The 25,899-nt window shown below is 33.2% G+C and overlaps 1 protein-coding gene across 1 annotated transcript in view; it reads left to right on the top strand.

Annotated features, from left to right (window-relative positions):
• LOC101627322 (leucine-rich repeat-containing protein 9) overlaps positions 1-25,899 on the top strand; it is a 94,046-nt gene extending 68,147 nt beyond the window's left edge. The window contains exons 27-32 of the mRNA XM_012724401.1: positions 442-659; positions 4,544-4,612; positions 7,556-7,696; positions 11,692-11,836; positions 13,196-13,364; positions 25,506-25,899. Coding sequence (XP_012579855.1) covers positions 442-659; positions 4,544-4,612; positions 7,556-7,696; positions 11,692-11,836; positions 13,196-13,364; positions 25,506-25,515 — 752 coding nt within the window. The 3' untranslated portion in view covers positions 25,516-25,899. The remainder of the gene's footprint in view (positions 1-441; positions 660-4,543; positions 4,613-7,555; positions 7,697-11,691; positions 11,837-13,195; positions 13,365-25,505) is intronic.

The following is a 25,899-nucleotide window of genomic DNA, read 5'->3' as shown; positions in this document are numbered from 1 at the left end:
CAGTTCTGTATGAATAAATAAATAAATCTTTAAAAAAAAAAAATATATGTTCTTTATGGCCCCTCCCTGGTGGCACAGCGGGTTAAAGCATAGCACTAAGAAGCTAAAGCCACTTCAGCACAAGTTTGATCCCCAACCCCAGAGGTGACCCACATGGCAAGGCAGACCTCTCCTATCCTGCCCACTGCTCCCCTCAGCAGTGTACTTCGTCAGCTGGCCTGTTCTGCAACCCACTCTGTCTCTGGTGAATCCTCTCACTGCCCATGCACCTCTGGCCTGTATCCCAGTTTTGTATGCATAAATAAATAAATTTTTAAAATATATATGTCCTTTATAATCCTTTTTTAAAAAATCATTTGATATAAATATAAATGATAATAAATAACATTTTATTCAAAAACTTCCAGCTCGCTTGACATATCATGAGTTATCTTTTTTCAGGGAATGAAATCAGTCAAGTTGAAGGACTTGACAATTTAGTAGTCCTTCAGGAGCTGGTCGTGGACCATAACCGCATCAGAACATTTAATGACAGTGCCTTTGCCAAACCAAGCTCTCTGCTGGCACTTCACTTGGAGGAAAACAGACTACGAGAGCTGAGCAAATTACAACCTTTGGTAAAACTAGAGAAACTCTTCTTAGGATATAATAAAATACAGGTAACTTTGTTTTTGCTGATATTTACTCTCTATTTCATCTCAACATAATGCTTCCAAATACCCTAATGAAAATTTTGCTAGTGTGTTTCTTATTTATGTGCCATATAAATATTCTGCAGTAGAAAGATGTCTATCCTGCTTCTAGACTTGTAAACCCAAATAACCTGTAAATAAAGTTTAGCTCTAAATGTCTTAAGACTCTCTTAGCAGTCCATTTTAATAGATCTCATTTGTGTTGATTGCTCTAGATCCAAGCAGCTGTATCTAACCCCAAACATCGTAGGGTTTTTTTTTTTTAATTTGACATGGTATTTGGTATAATATTTAAATCAACTCTGAATAATGGACTATGACTTGGTTTCAGTATTCTATCTCTCCCCAGTGAAGACTTCCTAGTTAAGACTTTACATTTTACCTGCCCAGAATTCAAACAATTTCTGTCAAGCTACTGCTCCAAAGAACCTGCCCAGCCTCTCTCCCAGAGCAGTATATAGATAAGATGATTGATAGATACAATCTTACAGTCCTAACATGTCTCTTAGTGTTTGGTAATAGTCTCATAGTTCTCCTTTTACTATGTCTTCCCATACCTATAAAACAATCTCAAAGACAATCTGCACTGTAGCCATACTCCACAGGCAAGGATAGAGTGTATCATACCCACTTGTATCAGTATATAGTATAGTACCTGGTACAATATTTGTTTGTGGTGCCACTTGCCTGAGTTTTCTGCCGTGATATAAAAGCTGTACAAGAAGAGACAGGTGCTGTAAGTAATATCCTTTTCTACATAACAACTGGGAAATATACATACAGATAGAGAAAAATGACATACAACTAATCTACCCAGATTCAGACAACACTCTTCTGAGAAAAGCCTTATCTGGAAGAAATCTAAATTGGGAATGTTTTGATTCCCAATAGATTACCAACCTATTGAGAATATTTCCAGTCATCACATCTGAAGGAACACAGGATTATCAGATCAGATCTTGCCCAGTATCAAGCTTTACCAATTATTTTGAGGATACCAGATATAGGAAATATCTCAGCTCCTCAGTTCCTTTCTTTCCACATTCATATACACTGTCTAACATAAAATGAAATATGAGCTCTCCAAGCAAAACTTTGTGGGGGGTGATCTCATCAATCAAGTGTTTCATATATAAAATATCTCCATTTTATACTTAAGCTTATGTGACATTTTATAGGGAGCCATTCCGTTTAAGTCTATAAATTGGGCTTATTTACTATAAGAAATCCTTAAGCAGGGAGATCCTGCTAGTGGTATGTTATAAATAAGAACTTGCTTCCTAACAAATATATTTCGACAGAACATCTAGTTACCAACACACTTAAAAGGAAACAGACCAAGAACCTACTTTTCCAGAAGTGTTCTGCTCTATATCCCCTCCCTCCTATCCACTAAAGGAAGTGAATGGATAGCACATTAGCTGATGTAGCTAGTATAGCCAAAAGACAACCTCAAATCATGGGAAACTATACATCAATCTGTCATTGAATGAAAGAGTACTGAGTAATGATCAATCCTTCTTTGTTTATTTTTACCCTTGAAATGACATTTTTCATTGAATTTAGATCACTTTACCATCAAACTTATTCCAACCATTAAAATTATAGTGCCTTAATATGTCCATACAGCTAGCAAGGAAAATTAATTTAGAAGGATTGGATTAGGTTGGATATTTTTTATTCTACTGAAGACTTTTATTTGTTTTTTCAAATGTTTAGCTCTCAGTTCAGATTTTCTTTTTGGAAAAGATTTTATCTCTAGAGTCATACCAACATGGTAAGGTTGAAATTAGCATTAATTTCCACAGTTTTTTACAAGTAACCTTTTGGGTTCCAGTTGATAGGCTAGGAGGAACAAAGCATAAAACAGCAAGAACACAACACCCCTAATGAAGGTATTTACAATACCTCATTGACCTACCTTGGAGTCTTTCATAAGCTGCATATCCTTAATAAGAGAGTCCATTGTGAAGTTTTTTTCTTTCGCTTCATGACCAATAATGTAGATAGGGAAAACTGTCGTCTTCTGCAGGAAGAATCACAGAAACACAGTTGAAAAGTGAGTTATTAAGTCTTACAGTTCCATTTGTTTCCTGTATCTAAATGATTTCCCCATCTGGCATCCAACAATTTTACTTTCAAGTATCTCAGTAATCACATGACCTGGGGTCATTTTCAAAATTGAAATACTTGATTGCTACTTTTTCTCCTAAATAAAAGACCCTAATCCAGCCCTAACTATTAATATTGTAAAGACTCTTAAGAGCTTCTCCTGACAGTGCACTCGGAGGTTAACAACCATTGGTGTTCTGATTAATGTTTAACAGATGACTCTCCAGGGGGAAACCATCCTTAATCAGCAGCACTTGTCCATTTGCGAAACATAATTTCTTCTACTATAACCAATTTCAAGCTAAAACACCATCTCACAAAGTCCTAAAAATTTGCCAATCAGCTTTTTTGTACCAGTATGAAGTAACAACATATCACTGTAAAAAAAAAAGTCAAAAACAAAACTGTATAGTAAAAAAGGGTAACCCTAAGTACTTTCCCCCCAATTATGACATACTACTTTTCTTGATGGCTCTATAAAAGTTTTTACCAGCATTATCCTCCACAGATTTAGCTTGGTTTCATATTAATATTTTTTATGAGAAACATTTTTTGATTAAAAATATTTTACTAATTATACTCTGTTTAACTTGTGAAAATAATGCAAGACTTTAAATGTTTCCATGCTTTCCTATTAGAACTGCCTAGGGTTCAAAATGTATAATGTCTCTCTAGATCACTTTTGTAAAGTCTACTTTAATGATATTTCCAAAATCAAGGTAGTAGAAATCAATCACATTAAACATCAACTCTACTTCCAAACGATCTAAAATAGGTTTAAAATCTTTTAGTTATTAGACACATTGGCTACAGGTCTACTTGTCATTCCAAGTATAAACAGGAGCATAACTACTTAGCATAAAGCCACAGACAAATGCCACATGATTTCACTTATATGTGGAATAAATAAAATAAAACAAAAGAACAAACAAAAATGACCCTCTAACAACAAAATGGTGATTACTTGAGGGAAGATGATGGAAAGTGGGAGGAACAGATAGAAGGGGCCGATTGTATGCAGGTATAGAGGGTTATTAAAACTTTGATGGTGAGTGTGGTGTATCATACATTTGCATGGATGAGAAGCAACACTCCTTCAAGTGTTCTAAGCCGATGTTACCTCATTAAAAAAAAAAAAAAAAAGATTCCTAATGACCTAATGGTTACATTTTCAAAAATAACAAGAACAAATTGAATAAATTTGCTTTGCTTTGTTAATATGAACTAGCTATAACCTTAAGCTAAACTTTCTGCCTAAATTTTATTTAAAATAGCATTTTAGAAATAATTTTGCAAACTTTAAAATATATTCACAAATCTTCACTAATGTCAAATAGATAATAGCAAAGAAATGCTCCTTTTGAGCTAAGACTGTGTTTAAAATGTATCTTTGAAGTTTGTTTAAAGATAGGATTCACCTTCTTTTCCACACTTCTGAGTCAGTCTTCTGGAGCATTAACCAATTATAATCTATGCCCTAGCATAGATCATAGTTTTTCTGGGAAAAGACTTGATCTTATAATTGCTGCCCATGTTAGAATGTCATCTTTGTCAAGAATTTTTTAAAAACCTTCAGTACACAGATCTGTCTCTAATCAACTATCTAGATTAATGTCAAATTCAGAGGATTCAGTCATGAGTTAGCTGCAATCCAACAGTTACCGATAATTATTTCAAATTAGCCTATACTTGAAATTTTTGGAGCTAACAAAAAGAAAATCACTTTTTATTTTGAATAGGATATGGCAGAACTGGAAAAACTTGATGTTATTTCTTCTCTCAGGGAGCTTACAGTTTATGGCAATCCGGTGAGTAAGTACCATTCTAATGTATTAGTTATTTTAATTGTATGTAATTTATTTTTATATAATTTGAGAAATATGATACTTTGGTTAGTATCTGTTTCCAACTAAATACAAAAAAAATGGCTTTATCATATATAAGAGGGTCTTTTCGGACTTATTTACCTATCGCTGAACCAATATTTGTATGTTAATTATAGGTTTTACATTAAGTCTTGTTATCTGATAAAGTAAATGCCTCTATTTTTTCTCCACCTTGTTTTTTTCTTGTTTCACTATCTCGACTATTCTTAACCATTTACACTTTTTAGTAGTTATTTTAGGAAATAACTACTCAGATTATGTGAGACTCTTGTTCATATTTTATTTGGAATCATTTTGAATTCCTAAATTAATTTTGGAAGAAATTTGCCACCTTTCTGTTGAAATTTTTGAGTGGGTCAAGTAAGTTCCTGTTCACCTAAAAGCTGAACAAATTGAGAAATATACAGTAGCAGATAGAGAAGAGATAATCTTTGCTTAGCTTAATTTAATGAGAATGCCAATGAGCATGTGAACAGATTCCAGAAATAAACAATCATGGTGACCCAATAACAGGGAATACTTGTCTGAGGTCTTCCCACATGGGTGGAAAACTTCTGTAAGAGAAGAATTTATTGGCCCAGCAATAAGCTCTTTCCCAAGAGGAAAGACTAGATTTAAACATGGATTTACACTTAAGTAGTTGTACTTCACCTACTGGATGCACAAAGGGGTTGAAAGAGCCCAGTATAGACATATTATCCTAATATTTATAGTATTCAGCAGCTTTTCCATTCATAAAAACAAATACCCCAACATTTTTTTATCCTTCAATAGAGATTTATAGTTTTCTCCAGAAAGGTTTTAATCATATTTTTTGTAATTTTACTGTTGTTTCATTCACTTTTTAACTTTTCAACTTTGCTTTTTGTATCTGTAACGTTGGTTTATAACACAGGGTATGACTCAAGAGGTAAAGATTCATACCTCTTCAGATGTATGTTACCACACCACACCCACTGCCAAGGCACCCATAGTCCTCTACCATAGGCCCGTGCACCCCCTCTAACCTTTACTCTGCCCCTCTGGTAGCCTTAATTCTATAGTTAGATTTCTAGGATTTGTTTGGTTTACTTCTGTCTGTTCTATGATTTCATTAATATGTTGAATATAGATACATTGATGATTTCATTAATATACTGAAGATAGAGAAATACGTTGATTTCATATTTTTCTGTTCCTTGATTTCATATTTCTCTATATTCAACATATTAATGAAATCAAAGAACAGAGTATGAAATCAACACATTTCTCTATCTTCAATTATTAGTGAAATCATCCAGTATTTGTCTTTCTCCTGACTTATTTTGCTTAGCATAATCAAGTCCAGTCATCTATGCTCACAATTGGCTAGTTTTCCTCTTTTTTAAAATATATATATACTCAATCTGTTGTTAGACACTTAGATTGTGTCCACAATCACTCAATCTGTTGTTGGACACTTAGATTGTGTCCACAACATGCTGTGATAAACATGAGTGCATATGTCCCTTCAAATTAGTGCATTTGCATTCTTTGGGCAAATATGTAGGAAACGGATTGCTGGGTCATATGGTAGATGTTTTAATATTTTGAGAAAGCTCTATATTGTTTTCCATAGAGTATGGAACAGTCTACAATTCCACAAACTGTGTATGAGGCTCCATTTTTTTTTTTACCATAAACTCACTAACTCTTGTTTCTGGTCTCTTTAGGCCATTTTCACTGGTTTGCAGGTAGTCTTGCACTGCTATTTTGATTGTATTTACATTATGAGGATTTTTTCATGTCTGTAGACCATATCTGTCTATTGGGTATGTCTTCTTTGGAGAAATACCTACTTAGCTCTTCATTTTCGGAGTGGATTTTTTTTGTTGTTGTTCAGTTGTATGATATTTTGTATAACCCCTTGTCAGATGTGCTGTGCAAATATTTTCTCCTATTCAATATTTTAATGGTAGTTTGTTTGACTGTGCAAAAGGTTTTTTGTTTGCTGTACCTCGTTTGTTATTTTTCCTTTGCTATTGAGAGTTGAGTCCCCAAAGATATCCCTGAAGCCACATGTGTTTTTCCTGTATTCTATTTATTTCAGGTCTTACATCCACTGTCTCTAATCCATTTTGAGTTAATGTTTGTATATGGTGTGAGACAATAGTCTAAATTCATTCTTGTGCACATGGCTGTCCAGTTTTTCCTATTTTAAACAGTATTTTAAAATATTTTTAATTGTTCATTGTATTATAGACATTCTGATTTTTTCCATATTTCTCTTTACCCAGAAAGTTTGCTGAACCCTTTTCTAAGTTATAATGGCATGATAATTTTGTTGGATTTTTCTTTGTAGATTCTCATAAGTAATGAGACCCTTATTTGTTTTCAAGGATTATGTTTGCTATTTCCTTCACTTCCCTTAGTGTTCTGACCGGGAACTCTCGTGCATTATTAAATAGAAGCACTGACAGTAGGTTACTGACCTCAAAAGAATGCTTATAAATTGTCACTATTACACAGATGTTTGCTATTTGTTATAGGTAGATAATCTCCGATATTTTGAAGAGTTCCTTTTGAGTCCCAGTTTATATCTGTTTTACCATGAATGGATATTGGATTTTGTCAAATTGGTGATACAATCTTTCTGTTTAATCTGTATTTTAATTCTGTTTAATCTGTATTTCTATTCTGTTTAATCTGTAATTTAAAAACTCATTAAGTCTAGTAAGAAATTGAGAAATCTTTCAAAAGTGGAGACTATATATTTTTCATCTAATATTATAAATTAACTATTACCTGTCATCTTTGCTGTATGTTCTAAATGTCCTTCCATATAAAGGTTAATATTTAAAATAAAAGGTCTTTAAGGAATAAATTGCTATTTTTAATTTTATTTAGATATGTAGAAAACTACTACATCGCCACGTGATTATATTTCGACTGCCTAATTTACAGATGTTAGATGGAATTCCTGTGAATTCAGATGACAGAGCAAAAGCTGAATTTCACTTCTCTGAACTACAAGCAAGGAAACATTCGGTAATAATTATGTTATTTAAACATATGATGTTTTATGTGGATAATTTTAGTGATATTTAGCATCACTAAAACTTAGCTATTTAGTGATACTTAGTAATTGCTGTCAAAGGTTGTTTGATCTGTAAGTAGAGCACAGACTAACAGCCAAAAAATGCCTGAGAAGCTACTTTTTTCTAATAATGTACTGCAAAATAAAGCAAATCATTTGAAATTTGTGTGCCTCTTACTCAATATATCAGCTAATGCTAAGATAGGAAGAAACTATAGCATAGTATTCCTATAAATATAAGTAACAATAAACTTCTTCCACTTAGCAGATAAGATAGGAAAGAAGGATTTATGACCTCACCTGTCTTGATTATGTAGTTACTAACCAAGGGAGAAATATGCTTTTCTTAGAGTAATTGAGTCTTTTACCCATAAGCCCTAGAAAAAGGTTCTACTCAGACTAAGGTAAGAAAGATTAGAGAAAGAAACCATAAAAGCATATCAACATGAAATTCTGTCATTGACAATTCAGATTCTCTGACTATCCTGCAAAGACTAAATTTGATAGAGAAAAGTTAGGTTTGCTTGTTTGTTTTAAATAAAGAAATAACATTCTTGGAGCTGTGCCTTAGGAAGGTTAAAGGAAGAAGGGATGGGAGGCAGGAAAACAGTTAAGGAAGTTCTAGCTAGGATAACCAGGCCCTCCCTGGTGGCGCAGTGGGTTAGAGCACTGCACTAAGAAGCTTAAGCAACTTGCACATGAGTTCGGATCCCTGGCTGCCCCGGAGGAGATCCACATGGCGAGGCAGACCTCTCCTGACCCGCCCACTGCTCCCCTCAGCAGTGTACTTCATCGATCTGCCTGTTCTGCTCCCCACTCTGTCTCTGGTGAAGCCTCTCGCCGCCCCCAAACCTCTGGCCTATACCCCAGTTCTGTATGCACAAATAAATAAATCTTTAAAAAAAAAATGTTGAAGAGGAAAGAGATAACTGTATGTTATCAATGTGACACTTCCCCTATAAAACAAATTGACTCTCTGAGTCAGCGCTTCTCTAGCCCTCTCCAGCAATAAATTCACATATTTATCAAGAGTTGCTAGTGTATTTCAAAATCTCATGTCAGCTCTTTTAATTTAAATAAACAGATATATGTGCACATTTTAGTCATTATTTTTATGTTTTATGAAAATCAAATTGGATACTTTGGAAAGTTTGAATAGAGATCAATCTCTCACATGAAAATATGTCAAATTGGATAAGGGAGAAAGAAATCTGTAAAATATGGGAGAAAATTTAAAAATTCACACAATATGTGGGAATTTTTTTTTTAGATTCTTATGTTCCAATTTTATCCCCATGTTTTTAAATTTTTGCTACTTTAAAGAAAACAAACAAAATTATAGGCAAAACCTTTAGGGTAGATTTATTCAATAATCAGATAAAATACCAGTCAAGATACTCCTGCTTACAGAAAATACCATGCACTTCATCAAAAAATTGGTTTTAGGGCCTCCATGGAGGCGCACCATAGCACTATCAAGCTATGGTGAGCCACGGTGGCATGAGTTCGATCCTCAGCCAAGGAGCTAACCTACACAGTGCAGCAGACCTCTCCTGTCTCACCCACTGCTCCCCTCAGCACTGTGTTTCAGTAGATCTTCCTGTTCTGCTCCCCATTCTGTCTCTGGTAAATCCTCTCACCCCGCCCCCCCATACTTCTGGCTACATCCCAGTTCTTGTATACATAAATAAAATAAATGTTTTTAAAAATTTTTAAAGAAAATAAATATGAATTATATATATAATTCTTAATTATCCCTGACTTTTTTATAGCTTTGATTTTTTTTCAATTACCTGAAAGGCCAAACTAGTTTGCAGAAACCTATGAGGCTTAAAGTTATACAATGTCAGCAAAGATTATCTAGTTTAGACAAAGTAAATTGATTGCTTGTGGGTAATGGCTACAAAAATGTTTCTAAAACTATGCTTTATAAATAAAATTTTAGCTACTAATTTTAGCTACTAATCTGTATGATATAACTACGAAAGAATAACTACATTATGCTATATAATATCATCTATTGAAACTATTGTCAGAGGCTTCAGGCTTTCAAAAGAGAACAAATGAAGAAATATGCCTCCTTTTCCTTTACTTTTTATTTCTGGAGAACATCATGTCTTATTTCAAGAATTAGAAAATTAAAGGAAACTTTAGTTTTCTATTGCTGCCATAATAAAGTTAGTGGCTTAAAAAAATAATAGTGGCTTAAAATAGTTAATTCTTAAGGCCAAAAGTCAGTCTTGTAGGGCTAACAAAAATATTAGCAGCACTGCAATACTTCTAGAAACTATACAACCACATATTTTAGAGACATCTATTTTAAGATCAATAATAATTTTTAATTTTGTGTCTAGAACTGAGCCTTTATTTCTTTTAGTTGTTCAGGAGAAATTTGTTTTTTGCTATTTCAGTATCTGGGGTCTATCTGCACCCCTCTGTTTATGAGCCTCTTCCAGCAATGGCATCACATCAGCCAACCCCCATTATGACATCATCCATTCTGACCTTCCTACCTCCCCTTTAAAGGGCCCTTGTGGTTGTATTAGGCCCTCCTGGATAATCTAAAATAAACGCCTCATCTCAGTATCCTTAGCTTAATTATACCTTCATGTAAGAAACTTCGGATATTGGGATGTGGACATCTTGGAGGGAGAAGGGGTAAAGGCATTATTATGCCTCCTACACCACATTTGTGAGAGTTCCAGAGAGAGATAAAAAACTTGTCATAAAATAAAAAGTTAATGTTGGCTAATTTTTGTTGTAAATTACATATAAATTTACTAAATTACATAGGAAGAAATGACTCAGAGCAACTATGAATATTCCAATTTCACATACAATTTTAATTGGTTTAATGTACCAGAAAAAGTACATAAATTCAAATTTTAGTCAATAAGCATTCACCAAGGGTTTGCTTGTTGATATTCTATTTCTCATATAGTGAACTCAGTTTTTTTCAGTCATATGCTAAGTGTTGACTGAAGTCATTCTGGAAACCTATTTTTTGCCATTTAAATCAGTGTGATAGATTAAGAACTTAACTATCTCTCCACTTAGCTTTTCTAAATTTAAAGTTTCTATTAAAGTTATTTTGGATTCATTTATACATGTAAAGAGGTTAGTAAAATAAAGGAAGTATGTGAAGTTATTACTTAAAGAAATCTATTTTTAAGATTCAATAGTTATTTTTATGTCTAGAACAAAATTGAATTTTCATTTCTTTAAAGTGTTCAGGAGGCACAAGAACAGAAAACATTACTAATTCAGTTTAATGTATGTTTTTTTAAGTCAGAACATTTTGGTTTCAGAAGAAAATTTGACAATATTCCAAATTAGTAATGGGAAGGAGCTCCCACAAAGGAATTAGTTGGAGAGTTGGGACTAAATAGTTTTAACAAAAGGCCTGACATATCAATGCTCAGTAGGAAGCTGCATTTGTGTAACATTAACTTGAAATGTAAACACTATTTAAAGAAATAGAAGTAATTGCTATGAGCTGCTTTTCTTAGTCTTCATTTTATTTACTTATTTGTTTTTGACAAATGAATCAACTATCAGGCACCTCGTGGTAGGTAATGTGAGGAATACAAAGATGTAGAAGATACAGCTCTTACCATCAGGAATTCCTGCTAATAAAAAATAAAGAAACATTACAAAGGAGAAATATCCTAATTCCCTTTTTCAGAATTCTACACTTCCTTGCTAATACTCTCTGGAAAGGGGGAAGTGCCTCTTCTACTAAGAACAGTGCAATTTGAAAAGATAAGAACAGGAGGTGAAGGGCCCAAAAGATTCTATTGCATAATTTTTGCTTAGTATTAACTCTGATTTTAGGTAAGCATATAACTGCTGTTCTGAAATTTTTAAGCTGGGGTTTATGGTAAGAACTAAGTCTACTGATCTGAGTTCTCCAGGTGAGGTGTTAATATTTTATTTTATTATGTAGTTTATTCCTGTTACCAACTCTCCTATGGATGGTGGATCATCTGGCCAAGTTAAAGCTCCTCCCATAAAGATAACAAATGTAATTCTGCCTAGTGGATTTAGCCATTACCTGGGATCTGACTTCACTTTAACTCCAGAAGCTGAAGGTACTTTTACAGTTTCAGAGTGAATGAAATAAAACACTTCCTCTGGAACAAAAGCAAATTTCTCACTAATTTCTAACTTGAAATTTCATTTCCTAAAACTATGTTTGTTCAAGTTTCTTATGACCATTCTAATTTCAAAGTGTCTATATAGTACTTCTGATTATGCTCAACTATGACTGTAAGTAAGCATTTGCTTAAAATGTGAATTTTATAACACTAGTGAATTTTCTAAGTTCTTTTCAAATTTTTCATTTCATTTTGGGTCACAGGAATGACCACTAAAACATGTCATTAGTATATACTGCTAAAAAGTAGTAATCAATGATTTAAAAACATTGGTAAGAATAGCATCTTCAGGTATAAAGGATATCTTACCAAGATCAGACTTTCTTTGCAACAATGAAAAATATTCATGAAGCTAATACTAGGAAAGTGTCTCAAGAGGCAGAGCTTTAAAAAAGGGAGTATTTTAAAAGGGCACATCATGAAAATTTATGTTCCATTAGTTCAATTTAGAAAAAGCCTTCCCTTAATTCCAGATCTTCACTGGCTATCATTTTGGTAAAAACAGGAGAAAACTATTCCTTTATGGCTCCATTTCTTCCATTCCTTTTGAATTCCCACTTTGCCGGAGACCATTATTGCAGAGTAAAATTAAACAATCTCGGTCATTATAAATTGATCTAGGGGCATACTAAAATAACAGTTTGCTGTATGTGTTTATATTCTTTAAAGAAACAACATAATTTACTCAAAGATGTTGTTTTTTATTTAACTTATTTTTTGTATCTTCACATATGTGTCAAGGCTTTAAGACTTTAATCAAAGTAAGAATGTTAATGCTTTTGACCAATAGAAAGAATTATCAGTAAGACTGAATATACCAAATTGCGGTTAGTCTCCTTAACATATGACATCTTCTGGAATATCCTCAATTGTTTTTTTGTTTGTTTGTTTGTTTGTTTTGGCATTACTTCAATCCTGATTCATCAACCTACCTTCCTTCTCAGGTATCTCTCTTCAAGATTTAATGTGTGACTATTTTTTAAGATAAAAATTTTATAATTTCACTTATCACAATTTTTATTTTAAAAAATATGGTCACTTTATCTGGACATCTATTATAGCACAGTTCTGGTGTTTATATTTTAAAATTATCTAAAGGGAATCAAATTGTTTCATTGGCTCAGAGAAACTTAAGCAGCATTGTGCTTGAAATGTATTCCAATTCTATATTTTTACTTAAATTTTAAATTCATGTTGTAAAATGTCAAATATTCAACTGAAAGATAATCATACTGTTATTAATGTATTTTATTATATAATGCTCTCTTATTCTTTCATAATTCCTAATTTCAGAAAAAAAAAACAAAAATACAGGGATTCTAGCAAGTAGTCCTCGGAGCATCCATACAGAAATAGCTTTTCGGCAACTCAGAGGGATCAATCTCTCTCCATCTCCTTTATCAAACCAGAATGTCGCATCTCCAACTACACAAGTGTGGCAAAGCAATCATGATGAGGGAAGGTAAAGCAATTCTGTATTTCAACATCAGTTCTATCATTAAAAAGAAAATGCTGCCCAAATTTGTTAGTTGTGTATAAAAATAGGAATTTTTGTTATATATTTACTCTCAAAACTGGGGAAAAACTATCAGCATAAAGCTTCTTCCCCACCAAGGTTTTCCCCTAAATTGGCATATTTACACTATAATGTAAAAAGGCTTAGAAATAGTTATCAAGGTACAGTAGTGCTTACTGAGTACTTATGTGACGAAAGAACATTAAGATAATTATATGGTAACTATTTTTAATTATATTCTCTCCTGAGTCACTGAATATGCAAGTGGTTTGCTTAAATTTTGAAAAGCTGATAAATTCAACTCTCTTAAATCATGAAGGCTAAAAACTTTTTAAGTCAAATCTCTACTTAATAGTTTTCATTTGCCCCTCCTCCAATCTGGACCCTAGCTCCTAGATGCCAGCTTGATGCCTAAAAACATTACTCCCTAAACAGACTTCTCATTAAGAATCTACTTTGTTGTATAATACCTGTCCCCCTGCACTTTGGAGTCAGGCCCTGGCTGGCACTGTTCCTCTATCAGAATGAACTTCCCTACAGCAGAGCTAACTTAGGCCTGGTTCATACGCACTCAGTTATAATTTGTCACATCCCACTGAGTTATAGGATTGTCCTATTTTTCTTTTGGAGGTGGGGGAGAATAGGGAAGTTTTAATATTATTTTAATTTGGGATCAGTATATGATTCAGAGGATAGGTTCACCGCTCTTCAGAGGTATAATGTCACCACACTACACCTACCACCTAAGCACCCATAACCTACCATCTTAGATCATTGGAGCCCCTCCTTCCTTGGTCCCTACCTCTCCCCTCTCCCCAATAGCCTCAATTCTGCAGTCAAACTTCTAGAGATAATTCTATTTTTGAAAAGCCCAAAATAAAATAATTTCCATTTACCTTTTTGAAGTTGTACATATGTACAAAAATTACTTATTACAGAATTACCTTGCTAGTTGATCCATTAAGAAATGTCACCATTATTTGACTTATAAATATTTTATTTCTGACAGAATTCCTGGCAGCCATTTTCCAAGATCAAATCGCATGTAACTGCCTAAAGAGAAGTGAACATACACAAGGAACCCTATTTCTATTTAGTCGTGCAAAAACTAGCAGATAGTGTTGGTGGAAAATAATATGAAATAATCATGTTACTAAATATAAAACAATCATATTCCTGAACTAGTTTCAATTCCTTATGAATATAATCTGTCTCCCTTGGTGATTTTTATTTAACATCACTTCTCTTAAGCTTTCTTTATGGTTATCATAATTATTCATTTGAAAATTAGAAAAATCATGAACTATATCATAAACAATTTGGAAAGATACAAGTGACACAAAACAAAACCCAGAGAATCAAATATTTGGTACCAGTATCAGAAGCATGTAGTTACAAAATCTTACTAGGGCATGTTATATGAAAATACGAAGAAAAATGTGATTTTAGGAAATAAGCTTATTTTCATTGTAGAACATCTACTCACTTGGGGTTACCTAAAGCCAGAGCATACATTTCTTACCAAAAATAAGCAGTTTAAATTTTTCTAGTTGAACTATGCTTTTTTTTTAAAAAAAAACTTCAAACTAAAAATTTAGGCTGAAAACACATATTCAAACTGAGTGGACACATTTAAAATTTGAACCCTTAATGGTGATATTTCAATGGGAATAGTTTTTCTAAAATATTATAAGCATTGTACTAGAACAGATAAAAAATCAATCAAATGATTTTGAATTTGTTTATTACATATAATTCTTTAACTAAATTACCAATCCTATTTTGACAGAAATAGATTTCATGGTTCATAAAGTATTCCATTTAAATTTTTAATTTCCAGCTCAATACTTCAGATAGTTCTCAAACTTTTATTATGTTCCATAGATGAAAATAAATTAGTTTTACTAAAATATTTGTATAATATAATCCATCTGGAAGTAGTTTTAAAGCTATTTTGGAAATATTTTCATCTAATTCCAGTGCATATGCAACAGTTTTGTATCTTCTCTAAATATTTGTATGTTTGTAATTTAATCATGTGATGTTTAAAATTTTGAACCTAATATAGGTTGGTTTTGCTCTTTTTAATGTGTGGTTTTAAATGACTATTTATTACATGTAGGTTGAAATAAGAGCTTTTGCTTGAAAACAACTATGCAGTTCTTAAGATGTCCAGAAGATGTCTTTGTTGCCCTCTCACATTGATGACTTATTTCATTGTAATGTGATAAGAGTCTGGTTTTCACTATCTCTAATTTGGCATCATTTGCTTTATTTTCTCTTATGATTATGTATAAATGAAATACTGTCTATATGGTTCTCTTATAATAAACAAATGAAATAGGTGGGGAAATTTAATAATTGTTTTTTCTGGAGAAAAATTTACTGAAAAAGTATGAAGAAGATAAAGTACACCTCCTTATCCAGCATCCTCTAAACATTTGCCATAGTAACTTTTAGTCATTCTTCTATATTCTTGTAATATATAAGATTCAGGATTTGATATTTATGACTACATTGTTAAATTTTGAGATATTTCTATTATTTTTCATTACATCTGAATTTCTTGAAATAATTTGTAATATATAATTTGATAACACAAAAAATAACAAACATGTATTTAAGCATTGCTAAGTGCTATACATAAATAAGAAATATATCTGACCTTAAGAACATTTTAATATAAATACATGATAATTTCACATGAAAGCAATACAGAGGGTGAGCATTGATGTAGTTTGACACAATAATAGTCCTGAAGATTTTTTCCATGATAACTAATAACACTAACATCATGTACAACATATGCCCTGGGAATTCTCAAATAGGTTAAGTCATTGTTATGTGCAATTCATAAAGCAATAGTTATAACTCCATCCTTCATTGTTTTGGACAGTAAAAGAAATGCAATTAAATGTGAGGGAAGTTTTGTTAAGAATGACTTTATATCTGTCCTAATTTTCTTAAACCATTCAAAAACTGAAATCTTAAATTGTAGTTAGGTATTATTTGTAACACACTTCACAGCTGATTGCAACAAAAAGCAAGCTTTGTGCTTTAAATTTATAAATAAGTTGTCCATATTTTACATGATTAATCTTAATAATCTTAATAATACTATGACATATCATGTAGTATCTCCATTTTTAAATAGACTTAAAAAGGGGAAACATAGATATCACACTAAATATGAGATTTTTCAACTCCAAAATCACTATTATTTTTCAATTCTCAAGTGAATTAATATTTAGTTGTTAACAAATTTAAGATTTAATAAGCTATTTTAAAGTCCTGCTGAGTGTAAAAACTGTATTCTTCCTCTTTCAGAAGATTAGTTTAGGGAAATGTCTAATTTCTACAGTAAAATTAGTTCATTGCTCATAGCAAATATCTTGACTTTTTGTTTGCAGTCATATGTATGACTATATGACTTGTTTTAAACTAAAGAACAATTCCACAAACAACCTCAAACTAAAATTAGGACTCTCTACACATTAGGAACCTAGAATGTTGAACCAAATATAAATAATGTCAAAGTGATCATCTGATTTACATACATGAAGATTAAAAAGTATTTTTATGATTGTGTTCCATTTTTGTAGTCCTGGATTCCTTTGACCTATTGACACAAAAATAACTATGGTTGTGAATGTATTTTTGCCTAGAACACTTATGCAGTGTGTTTGCAGTCACTCAGGACTAATTCTTAAGTAATCTTTAAAAATATCATGTCCCATTTCACTACTGATATGCTAACATACATTATCAGAAGTATTGTTTCAAAATACTGCTGTTAGGCCCTCCCTGGTGGCGCAGTGGGTTAAAGCATAGCACTAAGAAGCTAAAGTCACTTTGGCATGAGTTTGATCCCCTCCTGCTCGGGAGGTGATCCATTAGGCCTGGCAGACCTCTCCTGTCCAGCCCACTGCTCCCTTGAGCAGTGTACTTTGTTGGTCTGCCAATTCTGCTCCCCACTCTGTCTCTGGTGAATCCTCTCACCACCCCTTTCCTCTAGCCTGTACCCCAGTTCGGTATGCACAAATAAGTAAATCTTTAAAAAATAAAATTACTGTTAGTCTTGCTATAGATTTTAATGTTCAATTAAATGCTATCTGCATTTAAAAAAAAAAAGTATAATTCCAAAAGAATAAAAACATGGTTCAATTGGTTATTAAATCAAATCACATTTTTTATATGATTAAAAAACTGGCTGGATTTTTCAATTCTCTGTTATAAAGCTTTACACTTTTGGGGCTCTCCCTGGTGGTGCAACAGGTTAAAGCACCGCATTATGAAGCTCTCCGCAGCCACCACCGCATGAGTTTGAATCCTGGCCAGGGAGCTGACCCACATGGCATGGCAGACCTCTCCTGGCATGCCCACTGCTCCCCTCAGCAGTGTATTTCAGTACATCTGCCTATTCTGTTTTCCACTCTGTCTCTAATGAATCCTCTCACCTACCACACCTCTGACCTGTTTTACCACAGTTTTGTAAGCATAAATAAATAAATCTTTAAAAAAAAAAAAAGCTTCAACACTACTAAGTGACCTCCAAGTACTTAACTTGACTTTTCTTGTTCATCTTTCTTCACTTTCTTCCATTACTGAAATATTTTAAAGAAAAACCTATAATGGCTTTCAACTTTTTTCACATGCCTTAGAACTAGGTCAGCAAGAAATAGTTTATTAATAACATTTTGTTTTTTAAATGCTGTACCTGTAAATAAAATAGTATATTCAAAGAAACCTCAAAGTGGCTTTGACAATATTAATTATATGAAATAAAATTATAATTTATATTATATTAAGAGTTTCTACTAGATAAACCAAAAAGCCAATTTATCAATAGTCATTTTCCATATAAGAACTTGTGATTCTAAACTAATGATTTTAAAAATAGAACATATTTTCCATATATTGTATCATTAAATATATGAGAATTTTCATATGCATTTAATAAAAATCTTTCAGAATAACATATTTTTGTAACTTTTAAAAACTGATTATATTTTAACCAATTAAAATTGGATATGAAGTGTTTTTCACAAATAGTATTCTACATATATAACTTGAAAAGTTTATAATTCTAATTCACTTCCAAATATTTAAAAAATATTTACCAGCAGAGTTTTATTTCTAAACATTATAAATTGTAAAATGTATGGTTTACATTTTTATTAACCAGGTTGATTAATGTTTAAATAACAATGTCTATATTTTCAATGGAAAAAAAAATAAGGGCATGTGGTTTAAAAGCTCAAGATTTTAATCACTCACAGACTGCATGCTTTGTATCTTGCTTATTGTACAACATTCAGGATAATTTTGATAGTTTCGTTCTACTATTTGTTCCATCTTTAATTATAAAATAATGCCTTCCTTCTCATCTGCCCATCAGAATGTTTTATAGGTAGGTTTCGTAAAGAACAAGCAAAAACTAATCTGTAAGATGTGTGTGTGTGTGTGTGTGTGTGTATCGATAGCATTTTTAAATTTCCAAATGTTTCTTATTCCCTCATTATCAATTTGGCTGAAAACAGGTATTTACAAACACTAATAACTGACTTCCATATGTCCTCTCATATTTTTTTTTAATGAAGTGCTTTAAAAGAGTTCAATCATCCTTAATAGTGCATTTTTAGTTAAGGAAATAGAATAGAGAGAAGTCAATTTGAGCTCCCAGATGAAAAAGTATCTTCAGAAAAAATAGACATAAGTGGATTTAGGAGACAGAAAGAGTAGAGTAAAATACAGAGAGCAGAGCACTCATGGAAGCCAGATACAATAGAAAGACTAATATACAGCAGAGCTTTTTAAGCTACACACAATTGGAACAATGGACTTGATCCAGCCATCTATGTTAAACTGTTAAAAGATAGGTGAAAAGCAGCCTGGGATTCTATAGTGTTGAGAAACAGTAGAATGAAGAGCTTTAAAATCTAACAAGAATGAATGCAAACATACAATAGGATAGAAATTAAGTCAAAATTGTCACATTTTCCTGTTCATTTACCTTGTGAAGGACTCTGTCCTGTTTTTTTCTAGTAAGCCATTATTGGAGTTTTTAAGCAACACAATAGTTTATCTACATCTGTAGATACAGTGCATATATGCAGGTATATATACAAATACAACCACAGCTTCATATAATTGTAGCAATTTTGTATTATAATATATTGTAAGCAATACACTATATATGTCAAGCTTCCTGTCCTCCCTTCTCCCACTCCCTCACCCCCATTCAAAAAAAGAGGTTCATTAGGATTTAGTAGCAAATGTGCAAGTGTACAATTACCAAAAATTTAAAAAAGAATTTTAATACAAGTAGCACATGTAACCCATAGTCTATGTCATTCTAAAAAGATTGAATGACATAATATTTGCCATTAGCTGGAAGTCAGTTATAAGATTTCTGCAATTTAGGGACATTTTCATTAAATATATTGACATTTTCAGCTTCAGTAAGTAGATTAGAATATACAGAACTTTATTTTCAATGATTTATAGTGTCTCAGGGTCATAGTGGTACATGACTTTCAAGGAAATTTAGCTGGGAAAAAAAGTGTGTAGAATGTGTCCCAAATTAAAGATATTACCTTAGAATTGTTTATGTCCCATATCCTTGATTTATGTTTTTATTCTCTTCCAATCTGATTGTTTTTATATACCTTCAGTGACTAAGATACTGAAATATTTTTTCTAATCAGGTAAAGCTTCTAATATTTTCATGTATAGTGAACTAAAACATTACTATACTTCTATGGTATGAATGAAGATATGTATATTCATGGAAATACATCTAAATTCTCTATAAGTTACTGGCAGCGTCTTTGTTCACTCTCAAAAAAAGAGCTTTGAGAATGTCAGTCCCATAATTGTCAACCTTTAATGGCTATCTTATAAAATGTTTTCAGTACCACTTGTTCTTTTTAAGATTTGGCATTACCAAAAAGTGCTATTATCCAGGAAAAAGGCAAAATTTACAGCAAACTATAGATCTGAGTAGGGGAGAAATGAACACAGGGACTATGGTAATGGTTCATAGGTGATGTGGTAGTGGGAAAATTAGGGGACTACACCTGGGGGAAGGGAAGGATCAAGTATTGTACAAAAATGAACAACAATATAAGAAAAGAAATTGACATTATCAGCAACGTAAATGTCAGCTGTAACAGATGTCAGAAACATGAACATGTCCTAATATCATGACTGGTTTTAATGTAATTTCCAGATTCCTTTCCCATGTATTGTAAGAAAATAAGAATTAGAAGTTTGTACTATTGGCATGAACAAAGTTATTCACTACTTGGAAAAGAAACCAAAACAGCTATTACAGACAATAGAAACCAAAGTTACTTTTTTTTTTTAAAGATTTATTTATTTATGCATACAAGAACTGGAGTAAAGGCCAGAGGTGTGGGGACTAAGAGGATTCACCAGAGACAGAGTGGGGAATAGAACAGGTAATGTACTGAAATACACCACTGAGGGGAGCAGCAGCAGGACAGGAGAGGTCTGCTGCACCATGTGTGTCAGCTCCCTGACCAGGGATAGAACTCACCATGCTGCAGAGGCTGCAGACAGCTTCATAGTGCTGCTTTTTAACCTGCTGCACCACAACTCACTTTTTAAAGAATTTCATTTTCATATAGAAAACAAAAATGAAAAAAAAAACTGCCTGGGAATAAGTTTTCCTTGTAACTATTTTGAGTTTAAAAAACTTTAAAAAGTGAGGCCCTCCCTGGTGGCGCAGCGAGTTAAAGCACAGCACTGAGAATCTAAAACCGCTTCCGCATGAGTTCGATTCCCGCCTGCCCTGGAGGTGACCACATGGCGTGGCAGACCTCTCCTGACCCGCCCGCTGCTCCCCTCAGCAGTGTACTTCGTCGATCTGCCTGTTCTGTTCCCCACTCTGTCTCTGGTGAAGCCTCTCGCCGCCCCTGAGCTTCTGGCCTGTACCCCAGTTCTGTATGTACAAATAAATAAATCTTTAAAAAAAAAAAAAACTTTAAAAAGTGAGATATATGTTTCTAATACTAGATCCTGCATATTATTAACTATTTTCAAAAGATCAATAAAAAATACATTATGAGTCTAGAGGGAGGGAGAAAGATTGGTATCTAGAATAATTTCACTCATACTTGAGTGAGAAAGAGGGAGGGAGAAAGATTGATATCTAGAATAATTTCACTCATACTTGATTAAAAATAAGTTTGAAGTCCACTATGGATCACAAAAATTTATTTACCTTGCGATCAGTTCTAATATTTAAATACTGCCTCACTAGATTGTATAAATATTATGTTCATGGTTTATTCATGATGTTGGAAATTTTTTTTAATTTTGAAATCATATTTCACTAATTCAAGGTATAAGCTTATGTAAAACATTCTGACTAAGCAACAAAGCTATTATGTAGCACAGCAATCCCCAGTATTGTGTATCCAGTTCACTGAGCAGCCAGCCCCTCTCTGCCAGCAACTATCCTTTAGACTTTTCCCCATTGTAGATAATTTGGTGTGTTTGACTTAGAGTCTAAAGAACTTTTTTTCTTAGAGCTTGCTAACTGTAGCTCCTAACTATGCTCCAAAATCTTTCTTTTTACTAGCAGCCAAAAATTTGAAGTTTATGGTTATGTTCTTCCCTTTGTTTTTTGATCATGAAATCTTTTGTTGCTTCTGCTGTTGTAGTTGTTGATTGTTTTGTTAGAGATTAAGGGACAATGATTTGTTCCCCTTCTTAAGCCAGAGGTTCCTACATGAAGATTTTCATGTCCTTTCTAAACACACAAAAATAATTTGTGTCCAAAATGCTGAATAAAGTTATATTTAACTAAAGGGAACCTAGTATGTTAATGATAATACCAAGGTTAGTAGAAAGAAGATGAGTTTGATGAGTAAATTTAAGGAAGCAACTTTGAGAAAAGTCACACAAAACTAGAACCCTACAGAGGTATACAAAGTTTGCATTTTTCAACCCAAGGAAAGCACTTAGGATACTGCTAAGTGGGATTAATGTTTTGGTAAAGGCTAAGCTCCAAATGACCCCTCATAGCCTAGCAATGAGAACCATGCTATACAAGAAGGATGTTGTAATGAGAAAATTAAAATCCTCATGTACATGAAAGATTTTCTTATGAATTCTACATAAGAATAAAAATAACTCATGGCCTAGCTAGTTTCACTTTGGCAGAAGGCCTGGGAATGAATTTGAGAGTTACTTGTGCAATAGTGTAGTTAAAGAATCTGACAAAGTGATTAAATGCTACCTACCCGTAGTATGTTACCGGCTGTACTTATGAGGATCACAACCTGGGCTTTTGAATGAGAAAATGAATAAGCTAATTATCTTGTCCAGTATAAATTGGCTAGAAATTAGAGAAGTTCTAGTTCCTCCTTGCTACACAGATATCCATCCTTTGATATGGGCAGAAAAAATTCATTCTGCACAAAAAGAAAAGTGGAAAGTTCTTACATCAAAAATCATATTGATTACACAATTAGATACCTAGTTTTAATCATTGATCTGTTATATGAAATATAAGATGTGAACATAAGGGGAAACTAGGTGAAAGGAAGTGCAACTATTTTTGAAACTTTTCTGTATGTCAAAATTGTTTCTTTAAAAAATTAGGAATTGGGCCCTCCGTGGTGGCACAGTGAATTAAAGCACAGCACTAACAAGCTAAAGCCACTTCAGCATGAGTTTGATCCCCACCCAGGGAGGTGACTACGGTGCAGCAGACCTCTCCTAACCCAGCTGCTGCTCCCTTCAGCAGTGTACTTTGTCATTCAGCCTGTTCTGCTTCCTATTCTGTCTCTGGTGAATCCTCTCACTGCCCCTGCACCTCTGGCCTGTACCCCAGTTCTGTATACATAAGGGGAAAAAAAAACTTAAAAAATTAGGAATTAGGAGTGTAAGTAAATTTTTGACAATATTCCTGGTACTTATTTATGTATGATCAAAACAGTCAGGAAGTGAGCATAATTATCACTGAATTTCATTCATTCTTCATTAATTGAGATTCAGGAAGGCCTTCAGTATCTTCCGTATTTTATTTTCATAGCTGAATGTATAATTGCCTTTAAAATTTCTTTTTTTTTTAAGATTTATTTATTTATTCATACAGAACTGGGGTATAGGCCAGAGATGTGGAGGGTGAGAGGATTCACCAGACACAGAGCAGGAAGCAGAACAGGCAGATCCAGGAAGTACACTGCTGAGGGGAGCAGCGGGCAGGTCAGGAGAAATCTGCCTCGCCAGGAGAGGTCTGCCTCGCCGTGTGGTCACCTCCGGAGCAAGTGGGAATCGAACTCATGCGGAAGCAGCTTTAGCTTTTCAGTGCTGTGCTTTAACCGGCTGCACCACCAGGGAGGGCCTAAAATTTCTTTTATAAAATTTAACTCATTATGAAGTTATATTTTAAAAATAATTGATCAGCAATTCTTGTTAAATAGTTGAAATGATTCTATCAATAATTATAAAACAAAGTACTTAATCACAAAAAAATTAAGATTTTTCTTATAATATAGACACTATTTTGGTTTTCTGTTCAAAGTTTATACTCTATTAATTGAACTAAAGATATACAAAATAATTCTAGAACTAAACTGGCTTATATAGAAAGAAGAGAAATTACTTAGAAAAGAAGTAGAAATCATAGAGAAAACAGCTAGCTACATACCAGAAACTGTTCTGTCAGCTAGTTTCCTACCAGAGTCTAAGTTTGTTCTCTTTTAGTAAAATAAATCTAATTACTAGCTAGGCACAGTGCTTTCCCTTGCAGCTAAATGTGGCCATTTGTTTTGGTCTGATATAGAAGACATAGTATTGCATGGAATCTTCTAGGAAGTCTTTTTAAAAAGGAAAGGAAAACAATTCTCTCCCTTTCATCCCATGACTTACACAAGAATAAGGAAGAGAAGCTCTAGCTGGACTAAGAGTAAAAGACTCTAGGGCTGTTGGATAGTAAACTAAATTGCACCACCAGTCCATGGAACTGCCATACTAATCTTGAAATACCTAAGTCCAGACTTAGATTAAATGACTGAGAAATATGTATCTTGTTAAACCACTGATGTTGTAGCTTCTCTGTTACATGAGCTGAACCTTAACTTGATACAGGAATGTACCCAGCAAAGAGATATAAAGGACCTTTATATTAAAATTATAGCAGAAAGATACAACTAAATGAGAAATGAGAGTGCAAAGGAGAAACACAGATCTCAGGGAAGGATATAAAATTGATGGCAGCAACTTAAATATATCAGAAGGTTACTACAAGTGATTTAAAGGTCAATATAAAGGAAGCCACAGAAGAATAAATGCTACTGCTAAAAAAAGATGAAAGACAGGAATCATATTTAAGTTTACCAATGATCAGCACTTTAGAGAAAATAATACTTCAAAATCACGTGGCTAAAAATTAGCAGTTTATTAGTCAGTGATTTTGGTTACAAGGAAAAGAAAATTACTTGGGTTAAATTAAACAGAAAAGGAACTTATAGGATAATTGAATAGCCCACAAAATCAACAGAGTGTTAAAACACTGGGCTTATAAAATGAATAATGACCAAGGGGAGAATCATAGGTGGCCAGAATCATAGGGTTGTCATCACATAGGAAAAATATATTAGCGCTTAAGTGCATGCCTTGCTGTTCTAAAGGTACTACTGTTCTTGGCTATTCCTGAAGCCATCAGTATAAATTCCAACTATTTCTGCTTATTTTCAACCCATGCTTTATATTGAAAGCCCAGGAAGAAAACAGTCAAAAATAGGTTGCCTGTCATAACTTAATTATATCAACTTTTTAAAAAACATCTGTATTCTTCAGCTTCTATGGTAGGAGATATGAGCTGTCTTCCCAGTAAGACTCCCACAAGGGAAAAGGATTCAAATGCTAGGCAGCTGAAAGGAGGCAAAAGATGCCATATATTAAATAAGATAAATATTTTAGAATTTAAGAGGAACGTTAATGTTTAATTTATCTAGAGCTTCTTTTAAAGTTGTTTTACTATAAAGTGGGTAGACTAAGGGAGTTATTCTTTCTGTCCACCCAGATAATTTTTCCATTCCCTTTCTCCAGATTCCTTTGAGAAACTCTTCCTCAACTCTCTGGATTAATGTTGGAGTTGCTAATGGAGGTGCACAGGACCTGGAATTGAGATATGGACATTGGGAGAGAGTTCTTCATATCATTTCCTCCACTACAATTGATTAACTGGGAATACATTAGTCTGAAGCATCTTGAAAATGTCTGCTGCCTCTAGGAGAGCATTTATTTGAATAAACTAATACAAATGAAGAGGCAGAGAAAGTCTTAACAACAGAAATTTGAGTCTATGGATAGTCTTTGAAGATCCACTCGGACTTCTCAAATACATGAGACAATAAATTCTTTTGGGGGAGGGGGAAGCTCAATTTCTGTCATTTGCAACCAAAAGTTTTATGACATGTTGCAATACATGATCAAGGAGATC

Source organism: Condylura cristata, unplaced genomic scaffold, assembly GCF_000260355.1.
Source record: "Condylura cristata isolate star-nosed mole 26May11 unplaced genomic scaffold, ConCri1.0 scaffold00013, whole genome shotgun sequence".
In the NCBI taxonomy this organism is placed as follows: domain Eukaryota; kingdom Metazoa; phylum Chordata; class Mammalia; order Eulipotyphla; family Talpidae; genus Condylura; species Condylura cristata.
This window is presented reverse-complemented; position numbering and strand designations above follow the sequence as displayed.